This window comes from Culex pipiens, chromosome 1 (genome assembly GCF_016801865.2).
Source record: "Culex pipiens pallens isolate TS chromosome 1, TS_CPP_V2, whole genome shotgun sequence".
Taxonomy (NCBI): domain Eukaryota; kingdom Metazoa; phylum Arthropoda; class Insecta; order Diptera; family Culicidae; genus Culex; species Culex pipiens.
The window spans coordinates 14,486,779-14,507,646 of record NC_068937.1 but is presented as its reverse complement, the minus strand read 5'-3'; the positions used below and the strand labels follow the sequence as shown (position 1 = coordinate 14,507,646).

The 20,868-nt window shown below is 33.9% G+C and overlaps 1 protein-coding gene across 5 annotated transcripts in view; it reads right to left on the bottom strand.

Annotated features, from left to right (window-relative positions):
• The window catches only part of LOC120425317 (protein sidekick), a 157,473-nt gene that overhangs the window by 30,478 nt on the left and 106,127 nt on the right, over positions 1–20,868 (bottom strand). For 2 of the 5 annotated variants that reach the window (XM_039589792.2, XM_039589793.2), the window contains exons 4-11: positions 14,178–14,354; positions 9,155–10,030; positions 8,690–8,971; positions 2,961–3,080; positions 2,674–2,829; positions 2,467–2,593; positions 2,108–2,409; positions 1,860–2,045 (exon numbers count right to left, since the gene is read on the bottom strand). In XM_039589792.2, coding sequence (XP_039445726.1) covers positions 1,860–2,045; positions 2,108–2,409; positions 2,467–2,593; positions 2,674–2,829; positions 2,961–3,080; positions 8,690–8,971; positions 9,155–10,030; positions 14,178–14,354 — 2,226 coding nt within the window. Of the gene's footprint in view, positions 1–1,859; positions 2,046–2,107; positions 2,594–2,673; positions 2,830–2,960; positions 3,081–8,689; positions 8,972–9,154; positions 10,031–14,177; positions 14,355–20,868 lie in introns of all 5 variants that reach the window. The other 3 variants (XM_039589789.2, XM_039589790.2, XM_039589794.2) reach the window with 2 other exon arrangements.

The following is a 20,868-nucleotide window of genomic DNA, read 5'->3' as shown; positions in this document are numbered from 1 at the left end:
TTTTGTCAATTTTGTCAATTTTGTCAATTTTGTCAATTTTGTCAATTTTGTCAATTTTGTCAATTTTGTCAATTTTGTCAATTTTGTCAATTTTGTCAATTTTGTCAATTTTGTCAATTTTGTCAATTTTGTCAATTTTGTCAATTTTGTCAATTTTGTCAATTTTGTCAATTTTGTCAATTTTGACAATTTTGACAATTTTGACAATTTTGACAATTTTGACAATTTTGACAATTTTGACAATTTTGACAATTTTGACAATTTTGACAATTTTGACAATTTTGACAATTTTGACAATTTTGACAATTTTGACAATTTTGACAATTTTGACAATTTTGACAATTTTGACAATTTTGACAATTTTGTAAATTTTGTCAATTTTGTCAGTTTTGTCAATTTTGTCAATTTTGTCAATTTTGTCAATTTTGTCAATTTTGTCAATTTTGTCAATTTTGTCAATTTTGTCAATTTTGTCAATTTTGTCAATTTTGTCAATTTTGTCAATTTTGTCAATTTTGTCAATTTTGTCAATTTTGTCAATTTTGTCAATTTTGTCAATTTTGTCAATTTTGTCAATTTTGTCAATTTTGTCAATTTTGTCAATTTTGTCAATTTTGTCAATTTTGTCAATTTTGTCAATTTTGTCAATTTTGTCAATTTTGTCAATTTTGTCAGTTTTGTCAATTTTGTCAGTTTTGTCAATTTTGTCAGTTTTGTCAATTTTGTCAATTTTGACAATTTTGTCAATTTTGTCAATTTTGTCAATTTTGTCAATTTTGTCAATTTTATCAATTTTGTCAATTTTGAAACTGTAGAATCTTTGCTAAAAGTCACAGAATTCAAATCGAAGCAGCTAAATCCAACCAGGAAGCTACAGAATCCAACTTGTAGGCTTCAGAAGCCGATTTGGAAGTCACAGAACTCGAGCCGGGAGTTGTTGGCCTCAATTTGGAAGCTTCTGAATCCAATAGAATCAGATTTGGAAGTCACAGAACTCGGGCTGGAAGCTTCTGAATCTCAGCTGGAAGTTACTGAATTCCACCAGGAAGCATCTAAAGGAAGCTGAAAACTGCTGAATCCAAGCTGGAAACTACAGAATCCATCAAGATGAATCCGATTTGGAAGTCATAAAACTCGAGCTGGAAGTTGCTGAGTCCCAATTGGAAGCATCTGATCTGAACTAGAAGCAGCTGAATCCAACCAGGAAGATACAGAATCCAACTTGTAGACTACAGAATCCGATTTGGGAGTCACATAACTCGAGCTGGAAGCTTCTGAATCTCAGCTGGAAGCTACTGAATCTAACCAGGAAGCATCTAATGGAAGCTGAAAACTGCAGAATCCAAGCTGGAAACTGCTAAATCTAAGCAAGAAGCAACAGAATCCAACCTGTAGACTGCAGAATCCGATCTGGAAGTCACGATATACGAATTGACAGCTGCTGACCTCAATCTGGAAGCTTCTGACTCCAAACTGGAAGCTGCTGAATTCAACCAAAAATCTTCAAAATTCGTCTGTAAACTGCAGAATCCACCTACTAACTATTCCAGCGACCTTTTACGACCATCAAAGAGCACGACACCAACCCAGCTAAAATGTGACAACTCAAAAAACAGCAAAAGAAAAAAACGACTCTAAAGCGATGAGGCACTCGCGCGCTCAAACCCCGCCATGCCGCGAAGGTGGTTAACACTTACGGGACGGAACCCTCCTCCTCAGTTCATCTGGACGAACCGAGACGGCGTTCCACACACATACACACATCGAACCGGGCACGCAAGTTTGGAATTAAGAAAACCAAAAGTGAGGTTACAAAACTAGCGCGATTCTACACTGGGAAGCGTCTAATGGTCACTTACCTTCCTGCGGAAGCTTGATCACGTTGCTCGGGTCGGACGGGGAACCTTCGCCGACGCGGTTGACCGCGCTCACGCGGAACTGGTACGCGGTGGCCGCTTTCAGGTTGGTGAGGAGGACCCAGCGGGACCCGGCGGACACGTTGCTCAGCTCGGTGACCCAGTTGAGCAGGGGGTCTGGTAGGGGACCTGGAAGCGGGATTCGGGGTTAGGACGGAGTTTTTTTTGGTGGTTTCGGGTTTGGAACTTACCCAGCTCCGGGACTTCCCGCCGCTGGATGATGAACTTGAGGACGGGGCTGTTCCCGTCGAAGCCCGGGGTCCAGGAAACGTTGATCGCTCGGTGGGTAGCGGTGTTCAGCCGGACCGCTTTGGCGTTCGTAGGAGCAAACGGGAGTTCCACCACGCTCAGCCGTGCCGATCGCGTCTCGTTACCTCCGGGCGACGTAACGATGCACGAGTACTGGCCAACGTCCGAGGGCCGCACCTCGATGATCTCCAGCGTGCCGTCCGCCTTGACGGCGATCCGCTGGCTGTTCTTGATCGGTTGACGCCTGGGGGAGGGCAAGGTCGTTACATGGGTGGCTGTTACGGGGTTAGGGGTAACGTACTGTGGCTCCCGGTACCAGTCGATGTTGAACGGGACGGTCGGATCCGACGAGACCTTGCACTGGAGGGCTGCGGTGTGACCGAGCAGCACCGTCGTGTCCGCCGGAGGTTGCACGATCTGCGTTCGAACTGTCAAAAAATCCCGAAAGGGGTTAGCAAAGACTCAAACCATTCGTAACGCGTGTTAGTAACGTAACGCGACCACTTACCCATGACGCCCAGGTGGGCCTCTCCGGTAACGACTCCGGCTTCATTGGCCCGGATGCAGGTGTACAGACCGGTGTCGGACTCGCGCACGTTCGAGATCAGCAGATCGCCCGAGTCCAGGATCTGGATCCGGCCGGACAGTTCGATACCTTGTGATTCTGGTGGTAGGGTGCAAGGTCGGGGTGCAAACAGAGGGTTAGCCGGACGGGGAGGAGCATGAAACGTAACGCAGCAGTTAGTGGTGGTGTGCACAAGGGGTTCAAGGTTGACCTTGACTGTCTGTACTTACCGTTGAAGACCCAGGTGATGTTCGGCGTCGGAGCGCCCACGGCTCGGCAGTGCATCGTGGCGTCCTTGCCGTCCAGGACGGTTTGGTTGGTCGGACTCATCTCCAGAATTGGGACGGATGCTGTCGGGAAGAGTGACGGTTAGTTGCGTTGTGACCTTGGTGATGTTGGTGACGTTAGTTTGCGGTGATGTGCGATTAGTAAGCATGCTTTAAAATGATTTGTTTGTAAACAAACGCCATAGTGAATTTTGACAGCTTCTTGCTTTGGTTAAAACAACAGTAGCGGCCTGCTTCAAAACAAACCGCCCACAAGCTGTCAATTAAAAATCGTTTGTTATCAAACTTTGCCAAGTTCATCTCGTCGACTGACCCAATCCGGCCCACTCATATGGACGTTTCGTAACGCCATTGTTTGCAAATCGGAAAATTTCTGCACAAAAGCGACTTAAGAGCCATCTTCCCATCGGCGATTCATGCTAAAACGTGTTTTAAGGGGGGCCGGCCAAAAATTAAAACCAAACAAAAATCGACAGCGGAGCGCTGCAAACAATGGATTATTATTGGTTAATCGCATGCTAATTTGGGAGGAGGGTGGTGGTCGGTGATGTGGAGGGTGAAGAGGGGACACGCTAAAAAACGTAAATTAAGTCGATTAGGTGTTGTGATGTGATGTGGTGGTGGCGCGGTCTGGAATTCCAATTTTCCACGTGTTTGGGGGGGTGCGCGGCAGTTGAACTGCAACTCTCTACAGAGGTCTCTCTAGGCTAGGGTGAACTGCGGTACTGGGTACAGTGGTGCTGCTATAATTTATGGCGATGTGTCAATCTGGGTTGTGATGGGCTAAGGGTCGATCTGTCAAAATTTGGAGCATGACGTTTGATGGATGAGGATTTAACATCATAGAATTTTGAAAATTTTAAAAATATAAAATAATTCTATTTTGATGAAATTTTTTAAAAACATTTCTGGAGTTTTTTTTTGAAAAGAACCAATTTTTTTTTTTGCTTTTTGGGTGTTTTTAGAACCGCCTTGAGTCAGGGATATTCAAAAACACCCAAAAAGCAAAAAATGAAAATTTGGTTTATAGGACCTTTTAAAAAAAAACTCCAGATTTGTTTTTTATTTTATATTTATTTTTTTGAAACCTTGATGAAAGTTTGCACGAATCATTGTTATTTTCCAAGATTTGTTTATTGCAAGTTCAGTTGGTATGAAATAACTGTTTTTCTAAGGGAGCTATTACACTACGCCAAACAAACAAACAAACCCGCGCTTTTTTAAAAGTTTGCCAGTTTGCCTGCTTTGTTTGTTTACCTGGATTTGTTTGTACAAACGTCAGCCTGCATACATGCCTTGCCTTGTTTTCCGCAAACAAGTTTTCGAGTTTAGCAAACTGTCAAACACGAAAAAGTGCGAGTTTGTATATTTGTTTGCGGTAGTGTAATGGCTCCTTAACTTTTATTTTTGCTTGTCTAACAATAGGCCAATGCAAATTTTATTTCAAGTTTCTGTCTAGATTCTGTTTTTTTTAATCAAAACAATTCAAACATTCTTTATTTTAACTTTTTGATAAATCTTGGCAAAGTTTTTTAATAAAATTAAAATTTATATGTTTTTATTTGATTTCGTCTGAAAAGTCACACTGGTCTGAATGAAATTAATAAAAATTGATGATCAACTTCAGTGAAATGATTTCCAAATTAATCACTCATAGAAATCTGGAGTTTTTTTACATTTATATTTTAATTTTAAGATGAGTTCAAGTCAAGTTTTATTAATTTTTGATCAAAATTGCAGAACCAAAACCTGCCGCATTTAAAAATTCAGTAGATTTTTTTATTTAAATTTAAAGCACATAACCGTAAAAATAATTGCATTAAAAAAATGTTGTAATATAAAAAATAAATTAAAAACATTTGAAAAATATTGATTAATTCATTGAAATCTGGAGTTTGTTTAAAGGTCCAATGAACAAAATTTTATTTATTATTATTTTTATTTTTTTTGCTTTTTGGGTTATTATTTTTTTTTGCTTTGAGTCAGTGATATTCAACACTAACTCAATGCGGTTTCAAGAACACCCAAAAAACAAAACATCAAAATTTTTTTATTGTCTTTTTAAAAAAAAAAATAAGATAACAAAAGTTTTTAGAAAATTAAGGTAAAACATTGTTAACTAACATAAAACTGAAAAGGAGTGAAACCCATTTTTTTTTTCAAATCATAAAATGAAAAAAAAAATAAAAAGACAGCGAAAAACCATTATTTTGATTATTGACCGTTTCAAATATTTTTAACAGTTTACACCCTTCAAAATTACAACAAATACTTTGAATAAAATTTGTGTTAGTTGTTAGTGTTGTTTAACTAATATTATTTAAAAAATAGAAATGATTTTTAAATCAGTTTTGAAAATTATCAAAAATGCATAGTTTTTTAGAAATATTCAAGTTTATTTAAATATACATAAAATGTCAAAATAGGAATTATTTAATTTTTTTTAATCATTTCATAAAGCTGATGAAATAATTTTGAAAAAAATTTAAACGATATCGAATAGAATTTAAAAACTAAATTAGAATCAAATTTAAAATGAGCTAATTCCAATTTAAAAAAAAAAAATTCTAAGATTTTTTCAATAACAATTAAAAAAAAAATCTCAATTAGATTTTAACTGAATTCAATTATTTAATTTTTTGTTCTATCATTTCATAATTTTGATGAAATAATTTTAAAATAAAATTTAAGTGATATCGAAATGTTATTTAAAAAAATATTTAGAATTAAACTTAAATAGAAGCTAATTCAAATAAAAATAAGAAGAAAAAAACATCTAAATAATTATAAAAAAATAATATTTAAAAAAATCTTAAATAAATTTTAACTGAACTCATTTTTCTATCCTTTCATAATTTTGATGAAATAATTTTAAAATTAAAATTTAAGCATACCTAATCGTAATGAAATTTAAAAATTATCCAGAATCAAATTCAAAATAAGCTAATTCTAAAAATGGACAAAAAGAACATTCAAACAATTAAAAAAAAATAAAATTAAATTTAAAAATACTCACATTAATTTTATTTAAATTCAAAGGAATAAAACCATTCAGAACTCAAAATTATTCCGAATGTTCTTTAAGCCTGCTTCAAATAAAATTCCAAAACTGAATAAAAATATAAATTCATTTGCTATGAAATTACAATCGATTTTTAAATACAATTGAACATATTATAGATTTAAAATAACAGTTTAAAAACCTAAATTCAAAAAAAAAATACTTCAAATACAACTCGTGAAAATTAAATTTAAAAATAATACAACAAATATATAAATGATTGTTTTTGGTTTAAAAAAGAGCAGGCTTATTTTCCTTTAAAAGCAGATTTGAAATTTCTCAGTGTTTTGTTAATGACATTTAAAAAATAATAAATAAAAAAAACATTTAAAAGCATATGAAATTGGGTCCTAAAATGAAGCTTAGGTTGCTGATATTATTGTTCACAGCGATAAAGCTTATTTTTCTGAGCACAATGACCCTTTATACGACCACAAAGAGTTTAAAATGGATTTTTAAATCAATTTTGAAAAATTAACCTCGCGGTCCTTCTTGACAGAAAAGCTCCTACTTGACAGCTCGTTCCAAGGGGACCATAGTTTTTCCATCGAGAAAATGTTGTCTTGTCAAAACAATTTTTTGCGTTAAAATGAAAAAAAGTGATCAGAAATGGTTTTTAATCGTGTTTTTTACCGTTGTACATAAAAATTGACATAGGGCTTTAGTACCCAATTATTAAAAAATTATATATATATTTAATTATCAAATTTTAAATTCAAGGAAATGCCATTGAAACTTTTTTCAATCATTATCATGACAGTAATTATGATTTGTAAATATTGCTCGGTTTATTCTAGAGGTCGTATCGAAGTGCTCCGATTTGGATGAAACTGTCAGCGTTTGTTTGCCTATACATGAGATGAACTCATGCCAAATCTGAGCCCTCTACGACAAAGGGAAGTGGGGTAAAACGGGCTTTGAAGTTTGAGGTCCAAAAAACATAAAAAATCTTAAAATTGCTCGCATTTCAGTAAAACTTCATCATTTCCAACTCTCTTAGATGCATTCAGCAGGTCTTTTGAAGCACTTCAAAATGAGCCATAGACATCCAGGATTGGTTTAACTTTTTCTCATAGCTTTTGCAAATTACTGTTAAAAATTGATTTTTTTAAAACCTTAATATCTTTTTGCAACAGCCTCCAACACCCATACTCTTATAGGTCAAAAGTTAGGGAATTTCATGGACTATAAGCCTACGGTAATAACTTTTTGGCCAATCGCAGTTTTTCTCATAGTTTTTCGATTTTTCTATAACAAACTTTTTACAACGTTAGTTTTTGCCCTGTAGGCTCCCATAGCGGCACTTTTTGGTCTCAATTTTGTCATATTCGGAATCCTCGGAAAATTTCACGTTAGTTAGAAGTATTGGAGTTGTAAATTTGATTGAAAAAAATGCCATTTAGAATGAATTAAAATATTTTTTAACAATTTGTTGCATTTGACGTATTGACCACAGAGTAAATAAGATCTATTTCTTTTTTCAAAAATGTTTTATTTAATTATTTTTTAAATCAAATTTACAACTTCAATACTTCTAACTAACGTGAAATTTTCCGAGGATTCCGAATATGACAAAATTGAGACCAAAAAGTGCCGCTATGGGAGCCTACAGGGCAAAAACTAACGTTGTTAAAAGTTTGTTATAGAAAAATCGAAAAACTATGAGAAAAACTGCGATTGGCCAAAAAGTTATTATTGTAGGCTTATAGTCCATGAAATTCCCTTTCCCCCTTTTGACCTATGGGAGTATGGGTGTTGGAGGCTGTTGCAAAAAGATATTAAAGTTTTAAAAAAATCAATTTTTAACAGTAATTTGCAAAAGCTAAGAGAAAAAGTCAAACCAATCCTGGATGTCTATGGCACATTTTAAAGTGCTTCAAAAGACTTGGCAAATGCATCTAAGATAGTTGGAAATGATGGAGTTTTACTGAAATGCGAGCAATTTTAAGATTTTTTATGTTTTTTGGACCTCAAATTTCAATGCCCGTTTTACCCCACTTCCCTTTGTCGTAGAGAGCTCATATTTGGCATGAGTTCATCTCATGTATAGACAAACAAACGCTGAAAGTTTCATCCAAATCGGAGCACCTCGATACGACCTGTTACACATTGGTAAAAAACTCGCTCTTAAATCTTTTATCCAAAAAGGCCGTTGCTTATGTCTTATTTGAAAAAAAAAAAAAATTATTATGTATTATATGAAATAATCTTTTTTAATTTTTAGATTTTTATATGATTACTTTTTTTTAATTTTTATAAAGTCCAGCTTGTGACGATACACTACGTTCCTTTTACTAAGCAGTCAAATCCTGAAGGAAAAAGATCACCAGTTGTGTTGGTCCAAGCCGGGATTTGAACTCCGATCTACCGCTTACGAGGCGGAAGCGTTACCACTTACCCAAGTGGCTCGGTCAGAGTAAACAAAGATTTATATTTATACTTTAGAAGAAAAAAAATATGCGATTGATCGACCCTTAGTCCCAAAACAAAACCCAGAACGGTGTAGGTAGTGCAACTAGTCTAGTCTAAGTAACAATAAAAAAAGGTATCCGGAACAACTCAGGAGAGGGGGAAACAACAACAACAACGTGAAGAACAATCTTCTCCTTACGTCTCCCATCGCCGCTTTTAGCCATTTCCTCCGCCGCATTCCTCAAACTGTTGGCCGGACTTCCGGTGGCCTTTTTGCGGGTTCGACCCGGCGTCGCGGTCGCCGCCGCTGGTGCAACGGTGACCACTCCGGAGGGCGGTTCTACCGAGGTGTCCCCGGCGGCCGAGTTGCGCACCCGGATGATCCTCGGCTGCGCCAGACGCTTGTTGCGGACAAACTGGTTGTAGAGGACCAGCTGGCGCCGGAGTGCTTCCGGCGGGGGCGTTGTGGACAGGGTTAGGTCTTTGGAGCGGGGGGTTTTTGGGTTGGGTTAGGTTATGGGGAGGTTAGGACACGCACAATGCAGACATGAAGATATGGAGGTTTCATTTGTTAGAATTAGGCATGATCGAGTGTGATCTTCGTGGGGTCTCAATGTCTCGGGTTGAGGGTCCCACGGAGGGTTTACCGAAAAGGGGTACTTACTTTTGACCTTCAACCAGGTGTAGCTGGACTTTTCACCAGCTTCGTTGCTCGCCAAGCACTGGAACATGGCGGAGTCCTCCATGCTGAGCTTCTTGATCACCAGCGAGTGATCGTCCTGCACCTGGTAGCGATCCGTTGAAAGATCCAGTCCTTCAGCGTTCCGGAACCAGGTCACGTACGGCACCGGCTCCCCAATCACGTCGCACGGTAGCACCGTCTTCGATCCGTACTCCCCCAGGGTTTCCGTCCGGAACGGCGTGAAGAACGACGGAGGTTCCTGCACGGTCACCGTCGCCACCGAGTGCACCGTCGGATGTCCGCCGGTCCTCATCTGCACCTGACAGGTGTACTGCCCGGTATGCGTCAAGTTCACGTACAACAGCGCCAACGTCCTATTCCACGGATCCGTATGGGCGTACGAAATCCCGGCGTTCTCCACCGGAATCCCGTCCTTCAACCAGATCGTCTCCAGCTCGTGCAGTGGCCTCGCGTTGGCAATGCACTCCAGCTGCACCGTCTGCTCACCCCGCACCACCTTGATACTCTTCGGCTCGACGATAATCTCCGGCGCGACCTCCCCGTACGAACCCTCCGTAACGTTAACCCTGATCAACGCACTGATCTCCTCCTTTCCAATCTGGGTGTTGATCGCCCTCGCCTGGTAGCTCTTCATGTCGTTCTCGTCCACGCTCAGGATGATCAGCTGGTTGCTCGCCGTCGTTGCGTACTTGATGTCGTAGTTCAGCGGACCGTCCTCCGTTTGCCACGTTACCGACGGTGCTGGCCCGGACTCGATCCGGGACAGGTTCAGGATCGCCGGGTAGCCCGACTGCACCGACACGATCTGCTCGGTGAGGTCCTCGAAGATGCCCATATCTGGAAGGTTGAGAAATTTGGAATGATTAGTTTTTCAACTCTTTGAAATCTTGATGCTCCACTTTTTTAATGGGATAAGGGAAGTTCTCCACGGTATACAGATATTAAAAATATTTGAAAAAAAAACCATTAAATTTTAGCTTACTGTTTTATTTTGAAAAAAAAATCAAAATTAGTTTCTAAAGAATATTTTTCGTATCGATTTGGTGTCTTCGATAAAATTTTACGATCAATTCTCTAGATTTTCGCATTTTTTTTTTGAAAGAATTTTAATTTTAACTATTTTGAACGGAACTTTTCCCCTGCAATCCCTTTGTCAAAAGAAGCCATTTTGCATCATTAGTTTTTCCATACAAGGCTCCATACAATTGTGCGAGCTGGTCATGCAGAATGGGCATGCGAACATTAAAAAACTGTATCTTAAGAGGGGATTTTCTGATCAATTTGGATTCTTCTATAAAGTTTTAGATTATGATTGGGTATTTTTAGAAAAATAGGTACGCAGAAAAAAATCTCGACTTTTTATGACTAAAAATAGAATTGCCTAAATACGTATTTTTATATTTTCGGTAAAATCTGGTTCCAGATCAGAAAGACATTTTTTTAAATTACATTCTTTGAAATATTCTAGCCAATTAAAAAAAAAATAGATGCAAAGTTAATTTTGCAATCAGAAATTACTTTAAATGTTTTTAAATACTCAGTTTTGATGAAAAAATCAAATAATTTAAACTTGCATAGTTGAATGCGACTGAAGATTACAAACGCCTAAAAAAAATTTAATTCTCAAAACGCAGAATCTTGAAATGCCAAAAATTCAATTGGCGGTTTTAATTTTTTGCTCATTATGATATAAAAAAGGAATTAAAGGCTCGACCAAATATCATTTCACAAAAATTTAACAAAAAAATAGAAGTTCAAAATTAAAAAAAGGCCAAGTTCTAAAATTTTGCAAATATCTGAATTTTTAAAATGAATATCTATTTAACTGGGACCGTGGTGTAGGGGTAAGCGTGATTGCCTCTCACCCAGTCGGCCTGGGTTCGATCCCAGAAGGTCCCGGTGGCAAATTTTGAGACGACTGATCACGCCTTCCGTTGGACGGGAAGTTAATGTTGGCCCCGGACTAACCTAAAAAGGTTAGGTCGTTAGCTCAGTCCAGGTGTAGGAGTCGTCTCCCTGGGTCCTATCTCGGTGGAGTCGCTGGTAGGCAGTTGGACTCACAAAGGTCGTCAGTTCGAATCCCGGGGTGGATGGAAGCTAAGGTGTAAAAAGAGGTTTGCAATTTCCTCAACAATCAAGCCTTCGGACACCTAGTTTCGAGTAGGAATCTCGCAATCGAGAACGCCAAGGCAATGCTGTAGAGCGAATAATTTGATTTTGATCTATTTAAAAAAATAAATTTAGAAAATGTAAAATTTAAACACCTATTTAAATTATTGGTCTATGAAAATAAATTCAAGCAAAAATTCAAAACATTTTAAGCTCACAAATTTTGAATTTAAAAATCAGAAATTAAAAAAATTAAAAAATAAAAATTTTAAATTCAAAAATCAAAAACAATCCTGAATTTTAAATTTTTGAATTTCAAATTTTTAAATTTTAAATTTTTGAATTTTAAATTTTTAAATTTTTTAAAAATTTAAAAATTTAAAAATTAAAAATTCAAAAATTTAAAATTCAAAAATTTTAAATTCAAAAATTTTAAATTCAAAAATTTAAAATTCAAAAATTTAAAATTCAAAAATTTAAAATTCAAAAATTTCAAATTCAAAAATTTAAAATTCAAAAATTTAAAATTCAAAAATTTAAAATTCAAAAATTTTAAATTCAAAAATTTTAAATTCAAAAATTTTAAATTCAAAAATTTTAAATTCAAAAATTTTAAATTCAAAAATTTAAAATTCAGAAATTTTAAATTAAAAATTAAAATTAAAAAATTTTAAATTCCCAAATTTTTAATTCAAAACAGAAATTTAAAATTAAATAAACAAAATTAAAAAATTTAAAATTAAAAAATTTAAAATTAAAAAATTTAAAATTAAAAAATTCAATTCAAAAATGTTTAATTTGAAATTCAAAAAATTAAAATTTAAAAATGTAAAATTAAAAAAAAATTCAAAAATTTTAGATTAAAAATTTAAATGCCAGAAATTGTAAAATTCAAAATATTTTTTTTACTAAAGTTCAATAATTCGAAGATTTAAAAATCAACAGATTCAATGTTTTTAATTCCGGCCATCCATAAACAACGAGAACATCTTATGGACGCTCCATACAGAAAAAAAGTATTTTTTGTAGACAATTATTGTCCACATGGGGGGCCGTCTGGAATTTTAACAAAAGTTTCTACGTAGCTTATAAATGGCTTTGAAAATTTAGAAATTTTAAAAATAAACAATAAATCTAACATTCAAACAAACAAAAATGCAAAAATAAAAAATAAACTCAAAATTCAAAAAATATTTAAATTTATTGATTTAAAAATTTTAAATGCAATAAATTTTGAAATTCAAAAATTTAAAAATTCGGGGTTGAAAAATCTAAAATTCAATAATTTAATAATTTAAAAAACAAAATCACTTGAAAAAAATAGAATTTGAAATGTCGTGAATTTTAAAATATTCTACTTTTTAAATATTTTACAATCTTTAATTCGAAAAATTGGGCGCTCAGAAATTAAAAAAATGTGTAATTTTGATTATTTTTTGATTTTTAAGATTTTTGTTTTTCGGAATTTCAGTTCGAGCTCCGTACTTATCTATATAGATAAGAGTTGTAAAAATAATATAATAAAAATTAAAATCGCAGGCAATTAACCCTTAAATGGATTAACTGCATGAAAATTTTAGAAGATCGACTTTTTAGGAATCGACTTTGCTGAAATGCGAACTCAAGGCACTGGTTTGTTTTGTTGTAATACTAATTTTTATTGACAGTGATCAAAATATATGAATCTTAATCTAAATTTATTACAAAAGTTCTTCAAAGTTTCACAAAATATCTTAGATTTAAGACCTTTTTGTTTCGAAAATAAAGTATGAAACAGAATTTTTCCTTGATTTTCCCTTCGACATTATTTTGAAAACCATCAATAAAAAATAAAGTTTCTAAATGCAATTATCAAGAAGACATTTAAAAATAAAATACTAATTTTAAGTGCTTTTCCAAAAAATGTGAAATTGTAAAAAAAGACTTTTTAGTTCTATCGAAGTATAGACAAGCATTAAAAAAAAAAAACAAAAAAATCGAAGTCATTTTAACATGAAAATAAAATTTTAAATTACCCATTTTTTAGTTTTCAAAAAATGTCGATAATTTTCAAAAGCTCTGAAGATTTTTGAATAAACCCAAACATTCTAAAATGGCTATTAACATAGGGGAATGCAATTGAAATTGATTTCAGCTGATTGCCGTTTCATTTAAATTTTGAAGTTTTTGAAAAAAATGTTCCTTTATTTTTCGAGCCGATTTCGAAAAGGGAGCGGGGAGGGGGTGACAAAAACTTTTAAAAAATATTTAAAAAAAGAACAGTCTTAATTTAATTTAAAAAATAATCAAATTAATTAATTTGTGACAGATCTTGTGTCAAAAAAATGTGTAATTTTACATTAGAAACCAGTGAAATTTTTATCAGTTTCTGTTAAACTTCACATTTTTAAAATATGTTTTATGTAAAAAAAAGGTAATTATTGAACTAATCAAATTTTCAACCTTCTAAAATTCAACAAACGACAAAGCTTAAACATACATAAAAGAATTCAATTTATTCAATTTGGTACGTCATTTATTTGTTTCAACTCTTGTTGAACATTTTAAAGAATTGTGCTGCCTCGATGCAGCCCTTGAATAAAAATCATCTTAGATGGCGGTTACGTTTGTATGGAAAACTGTCCACTGATATGAAAAATTGGTAATTTAAAGTTTTGAAGTTTTTATGATTTGAAAATTAGAATGTTTGAAGATTACATTTTTGTTGGATACATTAATTTATAATTTTTTTTAAAATAATTTTTAATGTGATATTACCTAAAATGAACTTTAAATTGTATATTTGCCTTTATTTGGAAAAACTAAATTAGGATACGTTCAAATGGAATCTTAAATTTACAAAACATCTTATGCGAAATCCAAAATATCTACTTACATGCCACCACGACGTCAATCTTCTCGCTGAATATCGTCCCGGCGTCGTTCTTCGCCAAACACTGGTACGATCCGGCGTCCTCCCGGGTCGTACTCTGGATCTTCAAATACTGACTGGTGTCAAAGTCCCCCACCGGGACACCGTTCTTCAGCCACCGGTACATTGGCTGCGGATAACCTGCAATAAAAATTAGACAGAGAGAACGAAAAAACAAGTTTTGATTAGTTTGGTCCAGTTTTCGGAAATTGACCCTTTTCAGAGCGACCCCCCTTAAATTTAAAATTCATAGCTTCATCACGCTGCTCGGACCGGGGGTTCGAAATGGTCGATCAATCGCACCTGCATTAATTATGAGTGCTTATCGCCCTTAAGCTGCATTAACGACCCACACCCACTTTGTTCGAGATGAATTGGTGAAGACAACCTAGGAGCCACACGCTGATTAAAAATTAATCATGTTTAAGAAAGCCACTTTTCGTCACCCACCTCTAAAGTGATTAAAGTTTCAAGCCACTTTGAAAAGTTTCGTTAATTCGCTGTGGCAGAATAAAAGTTCGGTTCGTTTGCAAAATAAACGGGGAAGCAACAGGAAAAGCTCAGGATTTTTATTTTTTGTTGTTTTTGAGCTGTCATCCTAGATAATAAGTGGGTTTTTATTTTTTGGAGGGGGGATATTTAAGGCGAAAGTGAAGCGAACGCGCTTGACGTGCAAACTGAAAGCAAAAGAGTTCCCAAAAGTGGTGGGTAATTATAATCTTCCTGTTCGATTTTGAATAATAATTGTTGCGGTGGTGGTGGGTATAAGACAACGGAAAAAAAACGAAAGAGTTCAGAGGCCGATCGAACGAGTTTGAATTTGAACCTTTGGCGTTCGTGCACGATTAGGCGGGGTGTAATTAGGCGCAAGTCAAGGTCTTTACTTTTTAACGTATTTTTTGGGTTGCGGTTTGGACGTTAACGCTTCCTTACTCTTCTCGTAATTGATAGATTTTCGTTGAACTTAGAAGAAAAGAAGTTTGTTAGTAAATAAGGCCCAGTGAAAAAAAATATAATTTAACCCAAAAATGACGAACTTCTCGTCACAGTGTCCTGATGCAAACAATGATCGAGCTCGAGCTGTCACAGTCCCTGCGAAATATGTTGGCTGACATATCGGGCGGTCAGTCAAAAAAACCAGCTAGAAGTCGCATGACAAAAAAAACTTTTGTTAGAAAGAGATAGCAAATCTGATGCAAACAAACCCGCAGCTCAATGTATGTAGATAAGTAAGGTAAGGCGGGTTTGTCAGCTGTCAAAATAGTTAGTTCGCACGAAACCTAACATCCGGTTATGGAGATTTTTTGCAATGTGAAAATTTGACCTTTTTCCGGGCAAATTTCAGCGGATTTTTTTCTGTGGATTGTTTTCTTTTGATTTTATTTTATTTTTTGAGACAAAAGGTAAACTGAAGTTTTTTTGAAATATTTTTTTGAATGTTTTGGAATACATCTTGAAAACACTTAGAACCCAAGAATGAAAAAAAATCATTTCATTGAACCTTTGAAAAAACTCTAGAACTGTCCAAAATGGTCAAAAGTGGAAAATGGTAGAATGTCAAAAAATAAATTTTGTATTTTTAAAGCAACAATCATGCCACTCTTGTCTTGTTTGATAGACTCAGAAAACATTTTTTTTTTTTACAAAAAAAAATTTAAATTTGTTTAGAAAAGATATAGGGTAATTCTCTACCAACTCACACGAAATCGGGAAAAGTTGCCCCGACCCCTCTTCGATTTGCGTGAAACTTTGTCCTAAGGGGTAACTTTTGTCCCTGATCACGAATCCGAGGTCCGTTTTTTGATATCTCGTGACGGAGGGGCGGTACGACCCCTTCCATTTTTGAACATGCGAAAAAAGAGGTGTTTTTCAATAATTTGCAGCCTGAAACGGTGATGAGATAGAAATTTGGCATCAAAGGGACTTTTATGTAAAATTAGACGCCCGATTTGATGGCGTACTCAGAATTCCGAAAAAACGTATTTTTCATCGAAAAAAACAATAAAAAAGTTTTAAAAATTCTCCCATTTTCCGTTACTCGACTGTAAAAAATTTTGGAACATGTCATTTTATGGGAAATTTAATGTACTTTTCGAATCTACATTGTCCCAGAAGGGTCATTTTTTCATTTAGAACAAAATTTTTCATTTTAAAATTTCGTGTTTTTTCTAACTTTGCAGGGTTATTTTTTAGAGTGTAACAATGTTCTACAAAGTTGTAGAGCAGACAATTACAAAAATTTTGATATATAGACATAAGGGGTTTGCTTATAAACATCACAAGTTATCGCGATTTTACGAAAAAAAGTTTTGAAAAAGTTACTTTTTGCGTTTCTCTTTGTTTCGTCGTCCGTGTCTGTCGCGGGTGACCATGAACGGCCATGATCGATGACGACCAACTTTTTTAAAACTTTTTTTCGTAAAATCGTGATAACTTGTGATGTTTATAAGCAAACCCCTTATGTATATATATCAAAATTTTTGTAATTGTCTGCTCTACAACTTTGTAGAACATTGTTACACTCTAAAAAATAACCCTGCAAAGTTAGAAAAAACACGAAATTTTAAAATGAAAAATTTTGTTCTAAATGAAAAAATGACCCTTCTGGGACAATGTAGATTCGAAAAGTACATTAAATTTCCCATAAAATGACATGTTCCAAAATTTTTTACAGTCGAGTAACGGAAAATGGGAGAATTTTTAAAACTTTTTTAGTGTTTTTTTCGATGAAAAATACGTTTTTTCGGAATTCTGATTACGCCATCAAATCGGGCGTCTAATTTTACATAAAAGTCCCTTTGACACCAAATTTCTATCTCATCACCGTTTCAGGCTGCAAATTATTGAAAAACACCTCTTTTTTCGCATGTGCAAAAATGGAAGGGGTCGTACCGCCCCTCCGTCACGAGATATCAAAAAACGGACCTCGGATTCGTGATCAGGGACAAAAGTTACCCTTTAGGACAAAGTTTCACGCAAATCGAAGAGGGGTCGGGGCAACTGCTGTGTGAGTTGGCGGAGAATTACCCTATAAATTTTTCAAAAATATGTTTGACGTTTACAACTTCTGAAGGATTTGAAAAACAAAACATTTTGCTATGACCTTTTGTCCTTTTGACCTTGAAACTTTAGATGCCCTTCCAAAATCATTAAACTTAGAAGCATGTTTTTGTCACAACTGTAAAACTTTGAAAATTTGCTAAGAAGTCTTAAAAACGGAATAAAACTGTAGAAAAAATCGTAATAATTATCTAAATTTTTCATTTATCTTAAACTGTCAAACTTTGACCGAATAAAATACTTACTAAATAAAAACTTACACAAATATTGCAAAAAAGAACATATTTCCTTAAAATGGTCAAATAATTTGTTGTGGAAAATGTCAAATTTTGATAAATTTGATAGAAATCATAAAAAATTGTAATTTTTTACTCGAAAGAAAATTATTCTTACAGTATTAGTTCTAAGTCGAACTATTTTTAATAAATCTGATTAAACATTAAAATTCAACAAAATATTGCAAAATAGGACATATTTGCTTAAAATATTTTTAAAAGCGAATTAGTTGAAGTAAATGTCATTTTTTGTAAGTTTCCTAGAACCGTTAAAAACTGAGAGTAATTTACCCCAATTTGAGTAAAAATCATCAAACTATACTTTCAAAATTAGTGTAAATCAAACTTTATTTACAAATCTTTTTGAATTTTAAAATTTTACAAAACATTGCAAAAAAAATACCAGATTTGTTTGGAAAGATTACAAAATTTACAAATATAGGTTTTGAATCTACACACAAGAAAATTTTTCCGAATGTTACATCATTTATAATGTAACACTTTTGCACGTCATCAAACATTTAAATTTAAATGCAATTTGATGTAAATTTGCAACAAATTATACGTAAAAACATGATTTTACGTGTAATTAAACCGTTTACGTCGAATCTCAAGTTAACATCAACTGAGTTTCCATGTGATTTATGTTTTCCTTGTCGAGTAAATTCACATTTTTTTTTGTGTAAAATTATTAAAAAAAAAAGCTTAGTTTTTAAAGAACAAAACAGGAATTATCAATAATTTTGCAATTTTTTCCGCGATCTTTTAATTTTATTTTTTTGATTTTGATTCGCGATTATTTTTTTTTACATTTGGGGGGTGGTCATACAAAATGGGTTAGTAAGCGTATAAAATTCTGTATCATGAAAAAGGATTTTCTGATCGATTTGGTGTCTTCGGCAAAGTTGTAGGTTATGATTACGTACACGGCAAAAAAATATCTAATTTTTTATGTTTTTATGACCAAAAGTTGCTTTCCCAAAAGTATGTGCTGTTGAATTTTTCGATTTTTTTATACGTTTTATATGACTTAACTTGAAAATATAAATTTTTGAAAACAAAGATTTTTAAAAATTCAAAAATTTGGATAAAAAAAATTCAAAATGTATTTTTTTGTTATAATGTACCGTTTTTAAGTTGTAGCTACTTTTAGGTATAAATTTTCGAATTTTGTTCAGGTTTTTTGAGTTTAAAAAATAATTCTTAGAAGAAAAGCTGAAAATAATTGTGAAGAGTTGAGAAAATTTACAATTTTTTACAGCCTTCAAATCGAGGAAAATTAATTTCTTAGCATTTAATTTTCCACTGGCGATATTTCTGTTGCTTTTGCGAAATTTTCTGATCTTCTCAATAAAAGATTTTTTTAAATGGTTTATTTTGTCATGTTTTGCCTAAAACATGAAATTTATTAATTTTAGGGGAATATTATTCATTTTGGACCATTCCAAAAGTTGAGCTTGATTTTAAAATTATCCCAAAACTATTACAAAAACACAATTAAAAACTTATAAATTTAAATATGTTTGCAATCCATCTATTTTTCAACATGTGTTCAAAAACTGCTCATATAAAAGTTTAAAAAGGTCCCAAAATGTTATTAAAAATAAATTCACAAATTTGAGACATTTTTTCAAAGTTCGACCTTATGATCTTCGAGATTTTGTCACACATTCATAACCATAAAAATAAGAATAGAGTTTAAGTGAAAAACGTCTAAATTGACAAGTTACTCAAGTGAGTAAGCTTGGATTGTCAAAATCATAAAAGATAGTTTGGATGAAGAAAGCGTATTTTTTACACTGAGAAAAATATCCACTGTTATTTCACGTAATTTATCTTATTATTCTATTTCAAACAAGTTAAATAGTTGTATTCAGAACTGCTATCATATCATCACGACAATACTCTTTTTATGGCCTTCCTTATCAATTTCAACCCTATTCAATCTGTTAATTACTTGCTCACCAGCCTCTGTTGTGACAACACTGAAACAAAAACCCGCCACAAAAACACACAGACACACGAAATAATAACATCAATCACTGCCAAATGAAGCACGTTCTCCCTAAATGGCGTGTGTGCACTTTCGGACACGCAAATTGCATTTTATTTCCTTTATTTCCACCCTCTGGCCCGGACTAAACCGATTCATGCCAGGTTTTCGAAAAAGTTCGTTTGGAACCGACATGTCTTTTGCTCGAAAATCCTCGTCCCGCAATGGAGGGGATTCAATAAAACGGCAGACACGAGACAGAATTAAAAAAAAGAAAGGTCCAACACTTTGTTCAACCAGAAAGAAGCTTTGTCGGTCGGGGTTTGTCTCTCTAAAATTGCACTAACGATCCGGCCTGGCCAGGAGCCGATAGGAGACGGGCTTCAAAAGCGTTTGAACTGGAAAAAAATGTGCACCTTAAAAAAACATCCGTCTGCGAGAAACGAAAAGAGACACCATCAGAGACGGAATAAATATAATGAACGATATCTAGCGCCCCTGAATGTAGGCAGCAGAATGAGTGCAAGCAAGCGAGGATAAAACGTCAGCTGGAAGAAGGATTTAAGGATTGTGTATAGTGCCGAACGCGACACATCGAGCAAAGTTTGCCCCCGAGGTGAGAAGCCGATCCTGGTTTGCTGGATTGGTTATCTTTTTTAGGGTTGAAGGCTCTTATTTGGGTATTTGTTGTCAATTTTGTCTCAATTTTGTAAATTTGTCTCAATTTTGTCTCAATTTTGACTCAATTTTGTCTCAATTTTGTCTCAATTATGTCTCAATTTTGTCTCAATTTTGTTTCAATTTTGTCTCAGTTTTGTCTAAATTTTGTCTCAATTCTGACAATTTTGACAACTTTGACAATTTTGTCAATTTTGTCAATTTTGTCAATTTTGTCAATTTTGTCAATTTTGTCAATTTTGTCAATTTTGTCAATTTTGTCAATTTTGTCAATTTTGTCAATTTTGTCAATTTTGTCAATTTTGTCAATTTTGTCAATTTTGTCAATTTTGTCAATTTTGTCAATTTTGTCAATTTTGTCAATTTTGTCAATTTTGTCAATTTTGTCAATTTTGTCAATTTTGTCAATTTTGTCAATTTTGTCAATTTTGTCAATTTTGTCAATTTTGTCAATTTTGTCAATTTTGTCAATTTTGTCAATTTTGTCAATTTTGTCAATTTTGTCAATTTTGTCAATTTTGTCAATTTTGTCAATTTTGTCAATTTTGTCAATTTTGTCAATTTTGTCAATTTTGTCAATTTTGTCAATTTTGTCAATTTTGTCAATTTTGTCAATTTTGCCAATTTTGTCAATTTTGTCAATTTTGTC